Source organism: Polyodon spathula, chromosome 27, assembly GCF_017654505.1.
Source record: "Polyodon spathula isolate WHYD16114869_AA chromosome 27, ASM1765450v1, whole genome shotgun sequence".
NCBI classification, from domain to species: domain Eukaryota; kingdom Metazoa; phylum Chordata; class Actinopteri; order Acipenseriformes; family Polyodontidae; genus Polyodon; species Polyodon spathula.
In genome coordinates, this window is record NC_054560.1 from 9353031 (window position 1) to 9370553 (window position 17523).

The 17523-nt window shown below is 42.9% G+C and overlaps 3 protein-coding genes across 8 annotated transcripts in view; 2 read left to right on the top strand and 1 right to left on the bottom strand.

The window, feature by feature from the left end:
* The window catches only part of LOC121301220 (deoxyribonuclease-1-like), a 3228-nt gene extending 7 nt beyond the window's left edge, over positions 1-3221 (bottom strand). Inside the window, exons 1-8 of the mRNA XM_041230363.1 lie at positions 3091-3221; positions 2647-2735; positions 2224-2307; positions 1346-1461; positions 1072-1184; positions 839-993; positions 420-516; positions 1-44 (exon numbers count right to left, since the gene is read on the bottom strand). The exon at positions 1-44 is cut by the window's left edge and continues 7 nt beyond it. Of these exons, the coding sequence (XP_041086297.1) occupies positions 1-44; positions 420-516; positions 839-993; positions 1072-1184; positions 1346-1461; positions 2224-2307; positions 2647-2735; positions 3091-3210 (818 nt within the window). The 5' untranslated portion in view covers positions 3211-3221. The remainder of the gene's footprint in view (positions 45-419; positions 517-838; positions 994-1071; positions 1185-1345; positions 1462-2223; positions 2308-2646; positions 2736-3090) is intronic.
* Positions 3222-5316: 2095 nt separating this feature from the next.
* On the top strand, positions 5317-9511 carry LOC121301663 (uncharacterized protein C7orf26-like). Of its 3 annotated transcripts, none has more exons than XM_041231244.1 (8): positions 5317-5507; positions 6038-6170; positions 6664-6861; positions 7124-7345; positions 7643-7808; positions 7908-8447; positions 8715-8754; positions 9104-9511. In XM_041231244.1, the coding sequence occupies exons 2-8, from the start codon at positions 6111-6113 to the stop codon at positions 9321-9323; spliced, it is 1446 nt and encodes a 481-aa protein (XP_041087178.1). In that variant the 5' UTR covers positions 5317-5507; positions 6038-6110; the 3' UTR covers positions 9324-9511. The 3 variants fall into 3 exon arrangements, with proteins under 3 accessions (XP_041087178.1, XP_041087176.1, XP_041087177.1); XM_041231242.1 differs by having other exon boundaries at positions 6081-6170; XM_041231243.1 differs by lacking the exon at positions 5317-5507 and having other exon boundaries at positions 5514-6170.
* Positions 9512-9980: 469 nt separating this feature from the next.
* Positions 9981-17319, top strand: LOC121301398 (N-alpha-acetyltransferase 60-like). 4 transcript variants are annotated; one of them, XM_041230758.1, is made up of 8 exons: positions 9981-10198; positions 10892-11320; positions 11354-11865; positions 12106-12235; positions 12613-12709; positions 13067-13301; positions 14271-14467; positions 14908-17319. In XM_041230758.1, the coding sequence occupies exons 3-7, from the start codon at positions 11756-11758 to the stop codon at positions 14425-14427; spliced, it is 729 nt and encodes a 242-aa protein (XP_041086692.1). In that variant the 5' UTR covers positions 9981-10198; positions 10892-11320; positions 11354-11755; the 3' UTR covers positions 14428-14467; positions 14908-17319. The 4 variants fall into 4 exon arrangements, with proteins under 4 accessions (XP_041086692.1, XP_041086693.1, XP_041086690.1 ...); XM_041230759.1 differs by having other exon boundaries at positions 10892-11001; positions 11717-11865; XM_041230756.1 differs by having other exon boundaries at positions 10892-11001; positions 11750-11865.
* The last annotated feature ends 204 nt before the right edge of the window (positions 17320-17523 follow it).

Genomic DNA, 17523 nt, shown 5'->3' on the forward strand with positions numbered 1-17523 from the left:
AGAAGGATGACTTCGACTGGGAAGTGGTCGCTGACAGCAAGAGCCTGCAGAAGAAATCGGTGCATGTCAATGGTTTCAGAGACCACCTCAAGGCAGTAGTCTGTCTGTAAAAACCACACCGCTCTTTCTGTGGTATGGGTTTGAGAAACAGGCGATACGAAAAAAAAAAACAGCTAGGATATTTTTACTAGCCAGCAGCCTGGAAATACTGCCCCCCCCCACCTTCATATAATATATTTGAGACTCTGTCTCCTGTAGCCAGGTCACTGACATGGTCCTTCCCTCACGTACACATTGAAACACCAGACTGAACACGTGGCATTGGTCTGGTTGAGATACGAGTGTGGAGGAAAAGAAGGTCAAATCCCAGTTGCATGGAGGCAGAGCTGCAATAATAGAAATGAGAAGGAAACCCTTACTTGATCTTGAGTTAATTTCAGTACGGTCTGGAAGTCGTAGACCACGGAGGACCCAGGAGAGACTGTGTTCTTCATGGCTGATCCACTGGCAACGATCCTGTTTAATGCAAGTTATAGTTAAGTTAGGCTTGGGGTTGCCACTTGAGCCTGTGATGGTTAATCGCAATAAAAGCAGGTGTTTCAGAGTAAGAATACAGAGGAGACTATCATCATGCATTTGTGATGAAGAGAGTTTTATTTGTCCTGATATGAGGTCACAGTGCATGAAAGGGTTAATATAGAAGCTGCATCTCCCTGCTCAGACAGTTTGAGTTCCTAACAGGGCAGAACAGCAGCTCTCTCCAGTAAAACCTTGCTGCGTTTTAGTTTCCGTCCTGCCCCTGTGTCAGAAGGGTTTGCTCCCTGCCTGCCTTCCATACCTGTCGTACGGGCACTGTGTGTTGGTGACGGTGGTGTCTGCACTGTCAGGGATGAGCCACTCAAACCGGGGGTCCGTGCGCAGCCTGATCCGGGGCCATTTGGAGGGCGTTATGTAGGAGCAGCCAGCATTAAAGTCTCCCATCAGCAAAATGTCCTGCAACACAGGAGGACACGCCCGTCACCATGGGAACACAGGAAGCAGCATGGGGTTGAATAAAACCACATCACTTACGTCTGTCTGCCACCGTGACACCAAATCCGTGCAGACGTCGTAGAGAGCGTCGATTTCCTGCATGGCACAGCTGGGAGAAGTGTGCTGGGGAACGACAGCGAACTCTCTGACAGCTGCAGGGAAGCAAGACAGTCGGTCAAACTGTATGATACGGTTCTTACAGAAACAGATGCCAGCTATCGCAAGAAGGTGTAGCGCTCATCAGCAATTGCTGAGGCGGTGGTCAAGAAAGAATGGATGTGCTGCATTGAAGCTGGCCCCGTGCAGCAGGTACCTGAGTGAGGAGAGGAGAACTTCACCACGAAAGGCTCTCTGTTGAAGGTGTCGTTGCCGCAGGGCTCACACCCGTCGTCATAGTGATAGCTGTCAATCACCGCCACCCTTTCATCTCTGACAGGAAAACAGCAATCTGCTTTAATGCAGGGGTGGAAGTGCATCTCCTGGTGCATAGCAGTTTGAGCCGTTCCTGTTTTTTCTAGAAGTTAAGAACACACCTGTACCTGCACACTGGGGCTAATCAAGCTCGTAGTGAAACCTGGACACTGCTATGCAATAGGGCTCTTATTTCTATCCCTGTAATGAGAGTAGTCAGCGATGCTCTGCCCTGCATTGCTTTGATGATAACAGACCAGCACGATGTTACAGAAGATGATATGAAAAGATAGGAGATACGCTTTTAGAAGCAGCCACTATGCATGCTTACCTCACGTACGTCTTGAAAGGATTTGCTCCTCGTCCACTCTCTAAGCTAGAATTGTGGGCAGGATTCCACCACAATTCGGTTATTTTGAATCGATAGCTCATTCCCGTAGCACACAGCAGCAGGCTTTGTTACACAGCCAGTTTCTATACTTCATGCAGCGAATGATTTAACCCTTCAGAATATTCATCACAGCTTTTCAAACACAATTGCGTTTTTAAATTTGATGACGTGTTAAAACTTTCACAGATCCTGCCCGGTACTTTGAATTATGTTACCATTTAAGCCCATTTACCTTTCTATAAAAGCAACACACTGGTGCCATTAGCCTGTAAAACCCAGTGTGGCAGATGGGATTACTTGTGTAGCCTGGCTCTGGACAGATAACTCTGCAAAGAATGGTTGCAGCTCCTACTCAGTAGAGAAGAGCCAGCGAGTGACAGCAGGTGTACCTGTAGATGAAGAGGTAGCGCTCGGTGTAAGTGCTCCGTCCCAGTGGATCACTCACTATGTGACGGTAAACGTGCTGGGATCCACTGGAGGAAGGGAGAAGAAGAGCTTGTTAGACAGAGTGGTTTAAACTGGGGCTACTGGGTCACAGACTAGATGCACACAGATTTGACTTCTATTCAAAAAAGAATATATTTTTTTTTTATAAATACTTTAGAATTGTGCATGTGTTCTATGCACTGGGTGGCAACTTTACACATAAGGTGTAGACTTCTATTTTCACAAAGCTTTAACTGCCTGGTTGATTTCTCATTCTATACAAGGTTTACGATGCCCAGTGTGTGAAAACGATTACAGAAACCTGTGCAAACTTCTGTCATTGCAACTTGCTGCCAGCTGTTTGTGCAGTAAAGGTGAGCGCTCACCTGTTGAGTTTCCTCATGAGGGTGTTCGTGGCAGACAGGTCAATGTCACGCACTTCCTGAATGAGCACGATGTCATACCTCTGCACAATCTATCAATACACAGATCAGATCACATCAGATTTCTGCTGTTCTCACTGTCTCTGTAAAGCACAGAACACATACAAATTGCATGAAATGAGAGCATGTGCAATTCAAGATAGGGTTATAAACTGTAACTAATCAACAAACACGTAAACTACCTGGTAGCAGCAGTTCAAGTGTTGTTTTTTTATGTTAAAATGATTCCTCTCTAAAAAATGCTGCTTTGCTATCAAGGTAAATGCACAGGATTGCAATATACTTTTAGTGTTGGCCCAGCAACCCCTACAATAAGTAGAAATGTAACTTTCAGTTTTAATACACAGTTCTTCTGTATAATGGACCCTGCACCACTCAGCACCTCACCTTCACAATGATGTCCATTAAAGTGACGTTGGATGCTTTCTTGTCCCCAAAGGACTTGATGTTGAAGGCGCCTATCAGCAGTGAGCAGCTTGCCCTCTCCACACAGGCCACCAGCAGCATCGTCACACACAACCCTCTGAGCAGCATCCTGCAGCACACACAGAGAAATACTGTACTGTACCACAACATGAGACACTGCACTGTAAACACTATTTATAAAATATGAATATATAAATATGTATCATCTGTATATTAATGAGCTCACAATCAAGTTGATGCGGCCAAGTACTAAGTACTCCTTATTATCTACCTGGATCTCAGTGCTCCTTATTATCTGCCTGGATCTCAGTGCTGCTTATTATCTACCTGGATCTCAATACTGCTTATTATCTACCTGGATCTCAGTGCTCCTTATTATCTACCTGGATCTCAGTACTGCTTATTATCTACCTGGATCTCAGTACTCCTTATTATCTGCCTGGATCTCAGTGCTGCTTATTATCTACCTGGATCTCAGTACTGCTTATTATCTACCTGGATCTCAGTGCTCCTTATTATCTACCTGGATCTCAGTACTGCTTATTATCTACCTGGATCTCAGTACTGCTTATTATCTGCCTGGATCTCAGTACTGCTTATTATCTACCTGGATCTCAGTACTGCTTATTATCTACCTGGATCTCAGTACTGCTTATTATCTGCCTGGATCTCAGTACTGCTTTTTATCTACCTGGATCTCAGTGCTCCTTATTATCTACCTGGATCTCAGTACTGCTTATTATCTACCTGGATCTCAGTATTCCTTATTATCTACCTGGATCTCAGTACTGCTTATTATCTACCTGGATCTCAGTACTCCTTATTATCTACCTGGATCTCAGTACTGCTTATTATCTGCCTGGATCTCAGTACTGCTTATTATCTGCCTGGATTCTTGTCCTGTCCTCTTCTGTATTGCCAGCAGCGATGGGGAGCGATCTCTTGGTCTGGCTGTGATGCTTTTTATATATAGTGGCCTTCAGTGACAGATGCCCAGGCAAGGGCACTTCTTGGAAAATATGATAAGGGTAGGAAATAAAGCATGTTTGTTCAGCTACACGCTCAGCAGTGCAAACAACAACAAAAAAAAAACGGCCAAACACGGCAGGAATGTGCATGTAACCGACTCTAGCTGTCTAGCTGGAAGTGTTGCTGAGAGGCCACCTGTGTTGCAGAGGCGGCCCATCGCTTCATATAGCTGGAAGGAATGTATTGATTCAAGAAGATGTAACCACCTGCTGCTAGGTAAAGAAGACAGCATGACAACAAGAAAGCCTGGACAGCCCCAAGTAAGCATTCGGTCAAACAGTTTTAATCCAGATGCCAGTTTAATCTATTGCATGATACAGCCCAGTGAGGTCATCTGCTTTCATCCTGTATTTCGGGACTTTTGTAGGTTGTTAACCCCTGGTAGAAATGTTTGATTTATAAACCATCCATGACCTGGTAAAGCTAGCACATTGCAGCACCTCTACTCCATTGCAGCCTCACGTGCTATGGAGGTCATTTCAAAGTATTGGTTGTTATTTTTATTGTTTATTTTGTTCAGGTAACACAGCTGCGTGGACCAAGAAAGATAAATACTGCAGTTCAAACTTCAAATAAAATTCACATTCCCCTGCTTTTGACCAGTGTTGAACAAGCAGATAAACAGCTTTAGACATTCCCAGGCCGATCACTCTCGTCTGGTAATCATTCCTAACCTACTTTCCAGGACGATATGTAACCCGACACTTCGTTAATCAAATGCACGCCTGCTTAGTTAACCCTTCAAGAGCGAGGTGTTCCCGAACTCTGTACTCTCTCGCTGGTAACTCTAGCCTGTTTTCAGTGTCTGTCCCAGTGAACAGGGAACCATGCATGATATTGGTAACCCTATATCAACATGCAGATGAATCTTTCAGATATATATTTTTTTATTTGGTGTGCACTAAAGCAGGAATGGAGGGTGTCAGGGGAGATCGAGCCCATAGACATCTAAACTGCCCACCCCGGGTGCCTTTTGGGACAATGTAAACGAACTGGACAGCCAGCAAGGTCTAGCTTTCCTCTCATGTCTCAGATGCGTTGCCGTTGATCCCTATTCCTATAGCATACCTTTCTTAGTGTCTTCCATACATAGATATACGTATGACGAAGTCAGAATTACAGACAACAATCTCTCTGACTAAGTTAGCACAGACCGGTTCACGCTGTCAATAGACCGGCTTCGTGCATCTTGGTTTGTTCCAAAAAGGATTCCGTACTACAGCTTCACCGCAGCGCTATATTGGGGGACTCGTTGTGTGTTGCAAATACGTTACTTTATATGTATTTATTTTTTATTGTTTTGATCGGTTAAAGTTGAAGGATGTCGGGGTAACACGGGATAAACACAGGTAACAACCAGTCGACACTGAACGCCGCTTGTTAATGGCTGAGAGGTCGCTAAATGTTAGTGAATTTCACCGCTTCCCCCTGTCAGGCCTGTACAGGAACTGAGTCCCGGGGCTGACCTGAGCGGTTTAACCGAGATCGGGAGGCAGGTTCCCGGTCAATACTTTATGGTTGTACCTGGATATTTAAAAAAAAAAAAAAAAAAAAAAAAAAGTTACTTTTTGTTTGTTTCTTGTTTGAACAGCGTGTGACCACCTGTTATAGGTTGTATAGCAGTGGTTATGCAAGGAAATGTAATTAATACTGAGTGATTCCACAGACCGGTTATTAGAAGCATTGGCATCACTCCTGGTCTGTGTTTCAATCCATGTTCTGTATCGTTAATTGAAACAATTAAACCTCCACCGGACCTTTAAGCAGATCCATCTCTCATTTTCCGCGTTAAACTGGAGTGGAATTACCCTCCAACACCGCGATTGTACACAAGCCTGTGCTTTAACTGAGGGTTTTATTTTGTGTTTTGTTTTTGAAGACGTGTCTGTAAGAACCTAGTAAAATAAAACATACATTTGCAGAAGTACTGCAGATTTTGAGTGGCAGCAAAAATGGAGCAACAAACCCAGCGCCGGACAAAGAGAACATCTGACAATAACAAATACAGCAAGGTACTTTAACAGCTTCACGTGTGTTTCAGGGGGATCGATCTGGCTTATTGATTAAAAAGTTTACAGAATCGTTTAACTGTCGTTTTCAAAGGTTAGGTTTTACAGAACCCAGCTTCCATATTATGTATAGAACAATGTATATTTATATAAGTTACATATTCTATGATGCAAGTAGTTTATTATTATTATTATTATTATTATTATTATTATTATTATTATTATTATTATTATTTTTTAAAAGGACCGATTGGCTAACCCAAGCGCCAGACATGTCGCGGTTTAAACCCGATTCTTTTGAAACCCTTGCTCCGAACGAGGCGGGTAGTTCCGATCAGGGAAAAGTCGTTTTGATAACTATTCTGACCCCTGGGGGAAATTTTAAGTGTCTTAGAAATCTGGGTTAACACACATATATATATATATATATATATAGGATATTGTATGAGAGACATAGGGTACCTACGCGACTCACTCAAACGTGGTTTCGTTGCAGGATGCAATGAGTGACATGCGGCACTCTCTGCTCCGCAGGGATGCGCTGAGTGCTGCGAAGGAGGTGCTGTACCACCTCGACATCTACTTCAGCAGCCAGCTGCAGAATGCCTCCGTCCCCAATGTGGAGAAAGGAACCATTGAACTGGTGGAAGAATTCATATTTCATGTTGCTAAAGAACGAAACGCTCAGCCGAAGGTAACAGAAAGCAGGGGACTGCCACTGGGAATCCCAGCACTTGCAAGAGATTCTGTGCCAGTCATGCCTGTGTTTTTTATCTGAGCTTGGCTGTCTCGTTAAACTCATAATGAAACCAGGAATGGATCAAACTGCTAAGCAGTGGGAATGTTAGTCCCATCCCTGCTCGGATCCCCATTACTAACTCAGCTGAAGTAAGAGGCTGCTGCACTGATTGGTCATTGAGCGGCTTTGCTAACCGGATTGTGTTTCCTCCTCACAGAGGCTGAACTCCTTACAAGAGCTGCAGCTGCTGGAGATCATGTGCAGCTACTTCCAAGAGCAGAGCAAGGACGCGGTGCGGCAGGTCATCTTCTCCACCCTCTTCAGTCCCCAGGGGAATAAGGCGGACGACAGCCGACTGGCGATGCTGGGCAAACTAGTCTCCATGGCTGTGGCTGTCTGCAGGGTCCCAATCTTAGAATGCGCTGCCTCCTGGCTGCAGGTGAGGCTGAGGAATATTAGATCAACCTTTGCAGTGCCTCGATGTCAGGGCAGGGTTACTGGCGGGTTGCTGATCCTAGTGGCTTTTTTTATCACACCGGCTTCACAATGATTCCGAACACTTAATGCAAAAAGGATGACAAGTTAGAAGACCCTGTTTTCTGATGCGCTCAAATGAATGTGTAAATGAGCATTTGTGAAGCACTGACAAACTGTAAAGCGTCATCCGGAAATCCGTTAATGTGCGCGCTTCTCCAGATGCGATGCAAAGATCAACTTTTCCGCTCTTGCCTTTCAGAGAACCCATGCCGTCTACTGTGTCAGGCTGGCCAGGGTCCTGGTTGATGATTACTGCAGCTTGGTGCCGATGTCAATTCAGACTCTCAAGCAGATCTTCAGTGCCAGCCCTAGATTCTGCTGTCAGTTTATCACTGCCGTCACTGCGCTGTACGATCTCTCCACAGGTACTGTAAACTCCCAAGCCACCAGGTGTGTTTCTCACCTGATCAGAGAATTCTTTTCAGTTCAGCTCACTATTGCTCCCTTCTCTCTCTCCTCCACAGATGACCTGATCCCTCCTCACGACCTGCTCGAGATGGTCGTGGACTGGATCTTCGAGGACCCCAGGTTAACCCTTGTCACCTTCCTCAACACGCCCATCGTGACAAACCTCCCGCTGGGCTGTCTGGAGCTCACTCCCCTGGCTGGCCTGGTGCGTTGGTGCGTGGAGTCTCCTCTGTCCTACAAGAGGAACAGGAAGCCCTCGCTGTCCAACGGCCATGGTACCAGCAGCAAGCTCTCCTCTGAGGGCGTGGAGGAAGGCAAGGGCGAGGGGGACTCCCAGCAGCCCCTCTACTCCAAGCTGCACCTCAGCGTACTGCAGGTCCTCATGATGGTCCAAGTGCACTTGGCTGAGAAGGACCTGTACGGGCGCTTCGGGCTGCTCATGTTCGAGCACGTGGTGCAGCTGGTGGAGGAGCTTAGTAGACTGGTGGAAGAGCTCAATCCTCTCAACGCTGCCAGGGAGACAGAGCTGTCCTTGGACAGGCTGGCTCAGTCGCTGCAAGTTGCCATGGCCTCCGGGGCTCTGTTGTGCACCAGAGGTGGGTACTGACCCTTCGTTTGGACTGACCAGTGTGCTGGGTAAACCGTGTGATTGCCACAATACAAACAGTAGTTGCGCATGCTGCCAGTGAGTTCACACTTAACATTTGCAAGCAACTGTAACATACAACAAAATAGAATTAACAAAATGTGTTACATATATGGGTGTGTTACATATATGTTATATATATATATGGGATAGAGCTTGACGGTATTAGCACTAAAGATAATTAAGTCGTAGTTATGCCTTTGTTTTGCTTTTACAGAGGACCTCAGGCCACTGTGTTCTAGGCTGCCCCACAACAAGTAAGTAACAGGTTCTCTGCTGTGTATTGGGATAATCTGGATCATTTAGAGTTATTTAAGCAGTTTTAATTCTCAGCTCTTCCTGTAGGTATTTGAGACCTCCAATTGAAATTAGTGCATTAATGCAATTTATAATATACTGAAAGTGGCAGACTTTGTTACTTGTGAATGGATGTGATTTATTTAAGCTGGTTCACTTGCCTTCCAAACTGATCACCAGGTTGACCTACCTATATGAATGTACATACTACCTCCAGATGTGTGTTTGCACTGTTACAGTTCTGTAACAGCCAGCGTGTGAGGAATGCTCAGCACTGTATCAAATTATTTCGCCTTTCTGTTTCAACAGCCTGCTTCAGCTGGTCCTGTCGGGGCCTGTCCAGCAGCCAGCCCCACACGCTGCCCTCCCGCCCGGGTTCTACCCACACATCCACACACCTCCACAGGGCTACCCAGCCCTCTCAGTGCACCCCACACACCCAGCCCTCCCGCTGCACCCCGCCCACCCCACACACCCAGCGCAGACATTTCTACCAGGAATGGCCTTTCCATACAGACCCATCCGCTAGCAGCAGCAGCAGCAGCAGCATGTGTCCCCTGGAACGCGCTGCACACATTGCTAGAAACATCCCATCTGGACAGCTTGTCAGCAGAGACGTCGATGCAGACGTTGCTGTGACTTGTACAATAGCAAATAAATGAAACTTGCGTGTTCCGTTTTGTATTTGTCTTGCTGGAAGGTTGTAATAAAGTTTTATATGCTAAAGAAACGTGTGTGTGATTTTAATCTGTTTAGATTTTATGTTGTTGTGTATTGAGGTAATTTGGGGGGGGGGGGGTAGTTTACATTATAGTTATAAATGATAGGGGCTAGTGGGTAGTGTTGTACTGTAGATAACCACTATTGGACCGATTCAATTAACAGAGATCACGGACTATTTTGGCAAAGTCTATCTGAATCAAATCGGTATAGTAGTTTGAGACAATTGTTTGTAGGAATTGGCACCCAAGAAGTACCCTGTCCTTAAGAAAGCCTTATCTCAGTTGTGTTTTTATAGCACAACCGGCGTCAGGCTGCAACATTATATATATATATATATATATATATATATAATTTATTTGTTTTAAATCTGACTGCAGAATATCAGCATGACAAGCTCTTTTCACCGGCTAACAGCAATCTCTCGATAGCGAGACAGGAGGGAGGGGGGCCTTTCCGAAAACACCGGAAGGAAGCATCCAGCAGGACTAGCAACTGCAGCGCGGCTCCCAAGTGTGTTTCCCTCAGCTGCGGCTTTATCTGTTTCATTCAAAACAACACGTTTAATTTTATTTTTATTTATTTTTTATCGTGGTGCTAAGGCTGCAGTGAATACAGATAGCGACCATAACGAAGACGCCTTTTATTTACATCGCTCCTGCTGACAGCGCGTAAACAAGGCAGGTTTGTTTATTACATTGTGTGTTATTTAAGTTAGCTACAAATTGACAACTCGTCTTTATTCGCGTGTTTTTGTAGCATAACATTCAAAATATACTTACGATTTAAACCGAGTTGTTGCCCTCATGATATAAAATTGATATATAATGTAAATTAACACAAGGCAGACGTGTTTACTAACTAAAAATAAATACATACATAAAATGAAAACAGTATAAACCCGCTAGTTAAACAAAACTGTTCAAACCTAGTTAGCTAACGACATTGTCATGTCATCCATATAGCCTGCTCTACAGTGATCTGTTACATAGAAACGTGGTCGTGGTATACTAGCACGGATCTATCCATCCGCGCACTGGGGAATGGGATTTCCGTGTTAATTTCAGCTCATCGCTTTCGGCAAACTCTCTGCTCAGAAAAAAAAGTGGTTTTTACTGAAGTAACCCTATTGGTTCCATTGCAAAATTATCTGCCTACTAGGTAGACATTGGTGATAGATAGTGCATTAATGTTCAGCTTTGGCTTTTCAATATTTCATTGTCTTGGTTCAGCTTATTATTATTATTATTATTACAATACTGTGTCAAGACCAGTAATTGAGGAATGTTCTGAGGGGTGGTGCTGTGGCATTGTTTTCAGCACAGGGTATAAATGTTATATAATGTTATATAAATGACTTGTTCTGTGGTTACACAGGTTCAGTGTTCACTGCATCTCAAAAACTCTGGCAGCTGAAATCTTCATGAGAAACTGAGTGGCAGCAGGTCACCTGTCGTGAGTCAGCATTGCAGTGGATTAGAATAAAGGTAATTCAGTTCACTTCAGCAAGCGCAGACCGTCCTGTTTGCTACAATAGGAGATGACGGGCCACATTCATAAAGCACTTCCCACCTGGCTGAGTTTGCAGCCTTTTTTTTATAAACGAAAATCGACTTGCTAATGGCGAAGAACGAGCATGAATCAGCTAAAGGTGCAGGAGCTCTAAAATCACCATTTTCATTATTTATATGAAGCTTTTTAACTGCTCTTTTGTTTTCAAGCACAACAGTACATGCTCTGTGACTGATACTGTGAGGTGCCTTACTGAGCAGTGTGCTCCAGTGACACAGCGTGTTCCTGTCCTAGGTGTGAATGTGACACAGCGTGTTCCTGTTCTAGGTGTGAATGTGACACAGCGTGTTCCTGTTCTAGGTGTGAATGTGACACAGCGTGTTCCTGTTCTAGGTGTGAATGTGACACAGCGTGTTCCTGTTCTAGGTGTGAATGTGACACAGCGTGTTTCTGTTCTAGGTGTGAATGTGACACAGCGTGTTCCTGTTCTAGGTGTGAATGTGACACAGCGTGTTCCTGTTCTAGGTGTGAATGTGACACAGCGTGTTTCTGTTCTAGGTGTGAATGTGACACAGCGTGTTCCTGTTCTAGGTGTGAATGTGACACAGCGTGTTCCTGTTCTAGGTGTGAATGTGACACAGCGTGTTCCTGTTCTAGGTGTGAATGTGACACAGCGTGTTTCTGTTCTAGGTGTGAATGTGACACAGCGTGTTCCTGTTCTAGGTGTGAATGACCGACGTGGTGCCCTCCACTGCGCTCAGCGAGATCAAGCTTCGTCTGCTCTGTCACGATGACATAGACACCGTCAAGCACCTGTGCAGTGACTGGTTCCCAATTGAGTAAGTATTATTGCAGAACTCCCCTGTTATAATGTGTCCCTTTGTTCTGCAGAAAGGTTGTATTTGTGTTCTCGCTGTAGGACACAAACAGCACAGTCTTTGACAGTCTGTGTGACCTGCCTGCGATGCAGCTGCTCCTCTTCTCCACAGGAGTGTTATCCTGCTTTAAAAAGCAGCAGGTTGTTGTCTATCGTTGCATTGCTTTCTTAGCAGTTTGCTGTTCCCTTGCCCTTCCTTCAGGTATCCAGACTCATGGTATCGGGACATCACTTCCAACAAGAAGTTCTTCTCCCTGTCCGCCACACACAGGGGCAGCATCCTGGGAATGATAGTGGCTGAAATAAAGGGCAGAACGAAAGTACACAAAGAGGTAAGCACAGTCTTCATTATTTTTTTTCAGTTAAATTTAAAAGCATTTTTATTTTTGCCGATCTATCACAAGTTAAGAAGTTTGGTTCACAGTAAGTGGCATCCTTTTAAAAATAATAATAATAATAATTATAAAAAAAAAATTTTATATTTATGTATATGATTTATCTACATTTTTGAACAAAGGGGTCGGAAAAATGGTCGTTGATCCGGGGGGGTACCTAAAAATTCAACAAAAGGGAAAAAACAAGGAACCAAGAAGGAGGGGCGTCCTGTAATATAATAATAATAATATAATAATAATAATATGTAAATTGTTCCAGCCCTTTTACAACTGAGGCCCATGGTTAAGTTGTTCCTTTTCTTGGTTCTCCGCAGGATGGAGACATTCTGGCCTCCAGCTTCCCTGTTGATACGCAGGTCGCTTACATATTAAGTTTAGGAGTTGAAAAGGAATTTAGGAAACATGGAATCGGTAAGAAGGCAGCAGTTCTAGAGAATATATGCAGGTTTATTATCTAACAAGTATTTATTGAATCCAATCCCATTCTTTTTGATTCACTGTTAATCCACACTATAAATACTTTTTCAATATTTCCTCCTGTAGCAATTGGATCTCTCGATGGTAAAACATTGTGATGCTCTTTGATATGCATGTTGTTACTGCATGCTTTGTTTTTTTTTTTATTTCTGTATTATTAGAAAATAAAAATGATTGATCTACAAAATACATATTTTTCCACCCACCCCCCCACGCTGTCAAGTTGTGATTTATAGCATTGTTCTCCTTGTGGCTGGACTGTGTAACAGTGTCTGTGTTCCCTTTCCCTAGGGTCCCTCTTACTAGACAGTCTGAAAGAGCACATATCCACCATGGCTCAGGATCACTGCAAAGCGATCTACCTGCATGTCCTCACTACCAACAACACAGCCATTCAATTCTATGAAAACAGAGACTTTAGACAGCACCACTACTTGCCTTATTACTACTCAATACGGGGGGTGCTGAAAGACGGCTTTACATACGTCCTGTATATCAACGGGGGACACCCTCCCTGGACAATCTTATATCCTTTACTCCTGAGACTGGACACTCCTGGGTTTACCTGGGTTTTGTATGGGATGTTTTTTTGCACTATTTTTTGTTCTGTAACTATAAAACAATTAGGGCTAAAATTAGAAATATATATATAACTTAGTGTATTAAGTTTCTTTAAACATTTCTAAATATAACTGTGTGTGGAATTATATGGGTTTTTTTGACGAGATGGTGTAAACAAGTCTAGTAAAATCTGTATTTAGTACCATTCGCTTGTTAGACCACTTTAGTGCTACTGCAGTAATTGAATTTCTTTGGTGTGAAGTCAGTGAGGCATGAAAAAGATAGCGTGCATCTGTAAGATTGATCAAATCTGTCTGCGTTTCACACTAGGATTTATATTTGACTTCTCGCCTAGAGTAACTGCTGTAGCTTCACAAATAACATTTTAAGGGTTTCTTGGGTGTAATTTCACCAAGTCAAGCACATTATTATTATTGTTGCTGTTACTGTTAAATTTAATAATTCAGATCAGGTTGTATTTACTGCGCTGTACTGTGTATTGTCACTCTCTTGTTGTTATATTTAATAATTCAGATCAGGTTGTATTTACTACGCTGTACTGTGTATTGTCACTCTCTTGTTGTTATATTTAATAATTCAGATCAGGTTGTATTTACTGCGCTGTACTGTGTATTGTCACTCTCTTGTTGTTATATTTAATAATTCAGATCAGGTTGTATTTACTGCGCTGTACTGTGTATTGTCACTCTCGTTGTTATATTTAATAATTCAGATCAGGTTGTATTTACTGCGCTGTACTGTGTATTGTCACTCTCTTGTTGTTATATTTAATAATTCAGATCAGGTTGTATTTACTGCGCTGTACTGTGTATTGTCACTCTCTTGTTGTTATATTTAATAATTCAGATCAGGTTGTATTTACTGCGCTGTACTGTGTATTGTCATTCTCTTGTTTTCCTTAACACATGCTTACTGATTATATTCAGCATATAGGATCCACTTTAGCAAATCTCAGCCCCTGTTCCATTCCTCAGAGGATATACCGCCAAGCACAGAGCCTTCTCCGTAGTTTTTTACCCTGGTCAGGAATTTCTGTGAAGAGTGGTATAGAGTACAGCCGGACGATGTGAGGGAGCGGCTGAAACGAGTTTGAAGGGGGTCTGTGTTAAGGTTTGTGACTTTTTTTTTTTTTTCTGTCTCACTGTTTTTTAATTGAAGGCACTCATTTATTTATTATTATTTATTTTTAAATTTGAAACTGTTAGCGGAGATGTAACTGGCATTTGACCACTGCGGATTAAGTAGCCATGCAGAGAGCAGTGTTTTTACAGCCAGCTGATGCTCGATAGTGAGTGTCAGGTGTGTGTTGCTTCATACTCGACGGTCAGTTTGTTTATTCACAATGTGCACAAGGTACTGGTTTCAGTAAACTAGCACACTTTGAAACAAGCACAGTTTCCTCTCTTGTCTTGGCTTCAGGGCCCAGGTATTGAGGGCTGTGCCTCTGTGGCGTGCAGTAAATAAACCTGGTTGCTAGTGATTTGAGTGTAGCCCTTTGTTTTTGTTAGTGCCCTTCAAGACGCCCTATTTAACTTGTCTTTCTCTTGCAGTTGTGGAATATTGCACTTCACGTGCAGATGGGTCTTGCTGTGACCACCAGCCACCTCAACTCCAGAGTGGGACACGGTGCTGACTCTCTAACAAAGGGCAGTCCCTCTCGCAGACTGAATGTATTATACATGTACACACACACACACGCACGCACTCACTCGCCCTCGCTGGCTTCAGCCAGCTGTGTCCACCACCGTCGACGTGCCTGTAATTTGCTGCTATGTTGTGTGTCTCGTCCATAGATTTTTAATGAAATTGTAGATCTTTATGTGTGCGTCTGTTTCTATTAGGGTTAAAATCTGATGAGTAGCATGAATTCCCTCTCAAGATAATGGCTGTTCCTTTGCCATCTGAACTGTGTGCACAGCAAAGAAAAAAGTAACCGTTCTGCATCTACAGTATAGACAAATGCATGCACATCCTCTAGACGTCTTTAAAATACAATGTTTCCAAACAAATGAAATCGAATGGCCCATAAGATAATGGCCATTTTGTGGTTTGACGCATGTTTATCTAGTTTTAAATTAGACACACAAAAAAACCCAACAATGACACAGTTGTTTTGATGAATTTATGTAGAACTATATTCCTGAATTTTAAAACTTTGCTTTTCAAATTATGTTTCGGTCTGGGAGGGTTCCAGTTTATGTGTAATGTGTACATTTTAAATATCTGAAACAGAGTTTTAACAGAAAGCAGCCTGGAGAAATTCACAGCAAAACCACTTTCTGAATCCCTGGGTCCTTGGTGCAGAATGGTAACATACAAACGTGTACCACACACATTTAAACTAACCTACTGTGATACAACACACTGCACAAGGGAGTCTGCCTTTGTCGTTTTAAAGCTTTGGTCCAACTTAGACACAGTTGTCAAAAGGAGTCAATAGTTCCACATCAAGGGCAATCATTGAACATCAGTTTAATTATCATTTAGTTCCTCCACGTCTCTATTAAGAGCCTTGGCTACACGCACTGCGGATGTCAGCTGTAGTCGTCCTTAAAAAACTTTATGAACACCCGGTCTGTCCGCAGGCAGTTGAGTTACTGACTGCCAAATATAATTCTACACCCTCCACAGAGAATGCTTTGCTAATGGAGAGAGTGAGAGAAAGAGAATGAATGAATGAATGAATGAGAATTCTGCTACAAGGAACCTGTAATGAAGTTAATGTATGAGTAACTAAATAAATCAAAGTTGCACTGTATTGTAGGTAGATTTCATAGGGGGTGGGCCATGCTGTAGTATTCTGTTTGTCTTTAGCTAGTTTCAGGTGATGAGTATGTAACTCTCATCAGGGTTTGATGGTTTCAGTCATATTTCAGGTGATGAAGCTGTAACTCTCGTGAGGGTTTGATGGGTTCGGTCAAATGCATGAAAATGAGTTGCACGCTAGAGCAAGGCAGCCAGCCAGGTGGTGCTGGAACCCTTAGAAACGCTTGCTACAGTATCTTTGCAGTTTTGCCATGGCTTGTGCTGTGGTTATACTGTGCATTCACTCAGTGTGTACTGGTTTGCCATGTTTATTAATGTGCTTTACCTGTGCCTCTCTATTCTTCACAATGCTTACGTGTGCTGTACTAGAGACACATTTAATAGGGTAGTTACTGTACGGCTTCAGTGACGGGTTGTCCAAAACCAGCTAATTCACAGCAAGGTGGTCCAGAGGCCACATCAGAGTGATAATTGGTTGCACGGTGATCGTGTGTGCATAAAGATACTCTTTACATTCTTCAATAGACCAATGAATGATGAGAATAATCTCCAAAAACATGAGCATGGCACACCGGGATTGTACAGGCAGCTGTAAAGCTGGGACAACAGCGCCATCTGCTGATTCTGCCTCAAGTGTCCTTCGTGTAATTTCAGCGTGCTTGGAAACAATGTTGTGTGTATTTCAGCAACCACCCCGTTTAACAGAAATTGATATATTTTAATATATTTAGAGTTTTTACATTTTTATTTTCCTTTTTTTTTTTTTTTTTGTTGTTGCGAAGTTTACATTCTGCTGGATGTCTGCACATAAAGTAAGGATGTAACAAAACTGTTCTATTTACTGTTTTATTTTCTGGACCTGTTTTATATGAAAATTGCTATTTAAGTTAACCAAATACACCAAAAATAAATAAAAGTACAGGTAAATAATGCAGCTGTGTGATAACCTGCTGTTTTGTTTTGTGTGACGGGAATCCAAGTATAACTGTATGGCAAGTGAATCTCACCATTGCATTCAGCTCCGTGTGATGCGGGTATAGTTTGAACACCAACTAGATCCAGCGGTATATTTTAATATTAGTCCTATAATAGTAGTCCTTTAATATTTTCCTCACTTTTTGTAGCGTATGCTGACGCCTTGACTAAGAGAATCCATATTTCAGATTCCATCTGCTACCTTTTACAGGTCTGTTCAGTTAAGAATAAATGAGCTGTATTGGTCTCACTGTGTCTATGCCTTCAATGATCTGGATTCACATGTAATAATAATAATAATAATAATAATAATAACTAACATTTTAATTTGGGGGAAATTCTGCAGGGGGGTTGGCACTTACATTACTACATGCAGAAATAGATAATATAGATAAGGTTGTTTTCCAGATACAGTATATGGACAC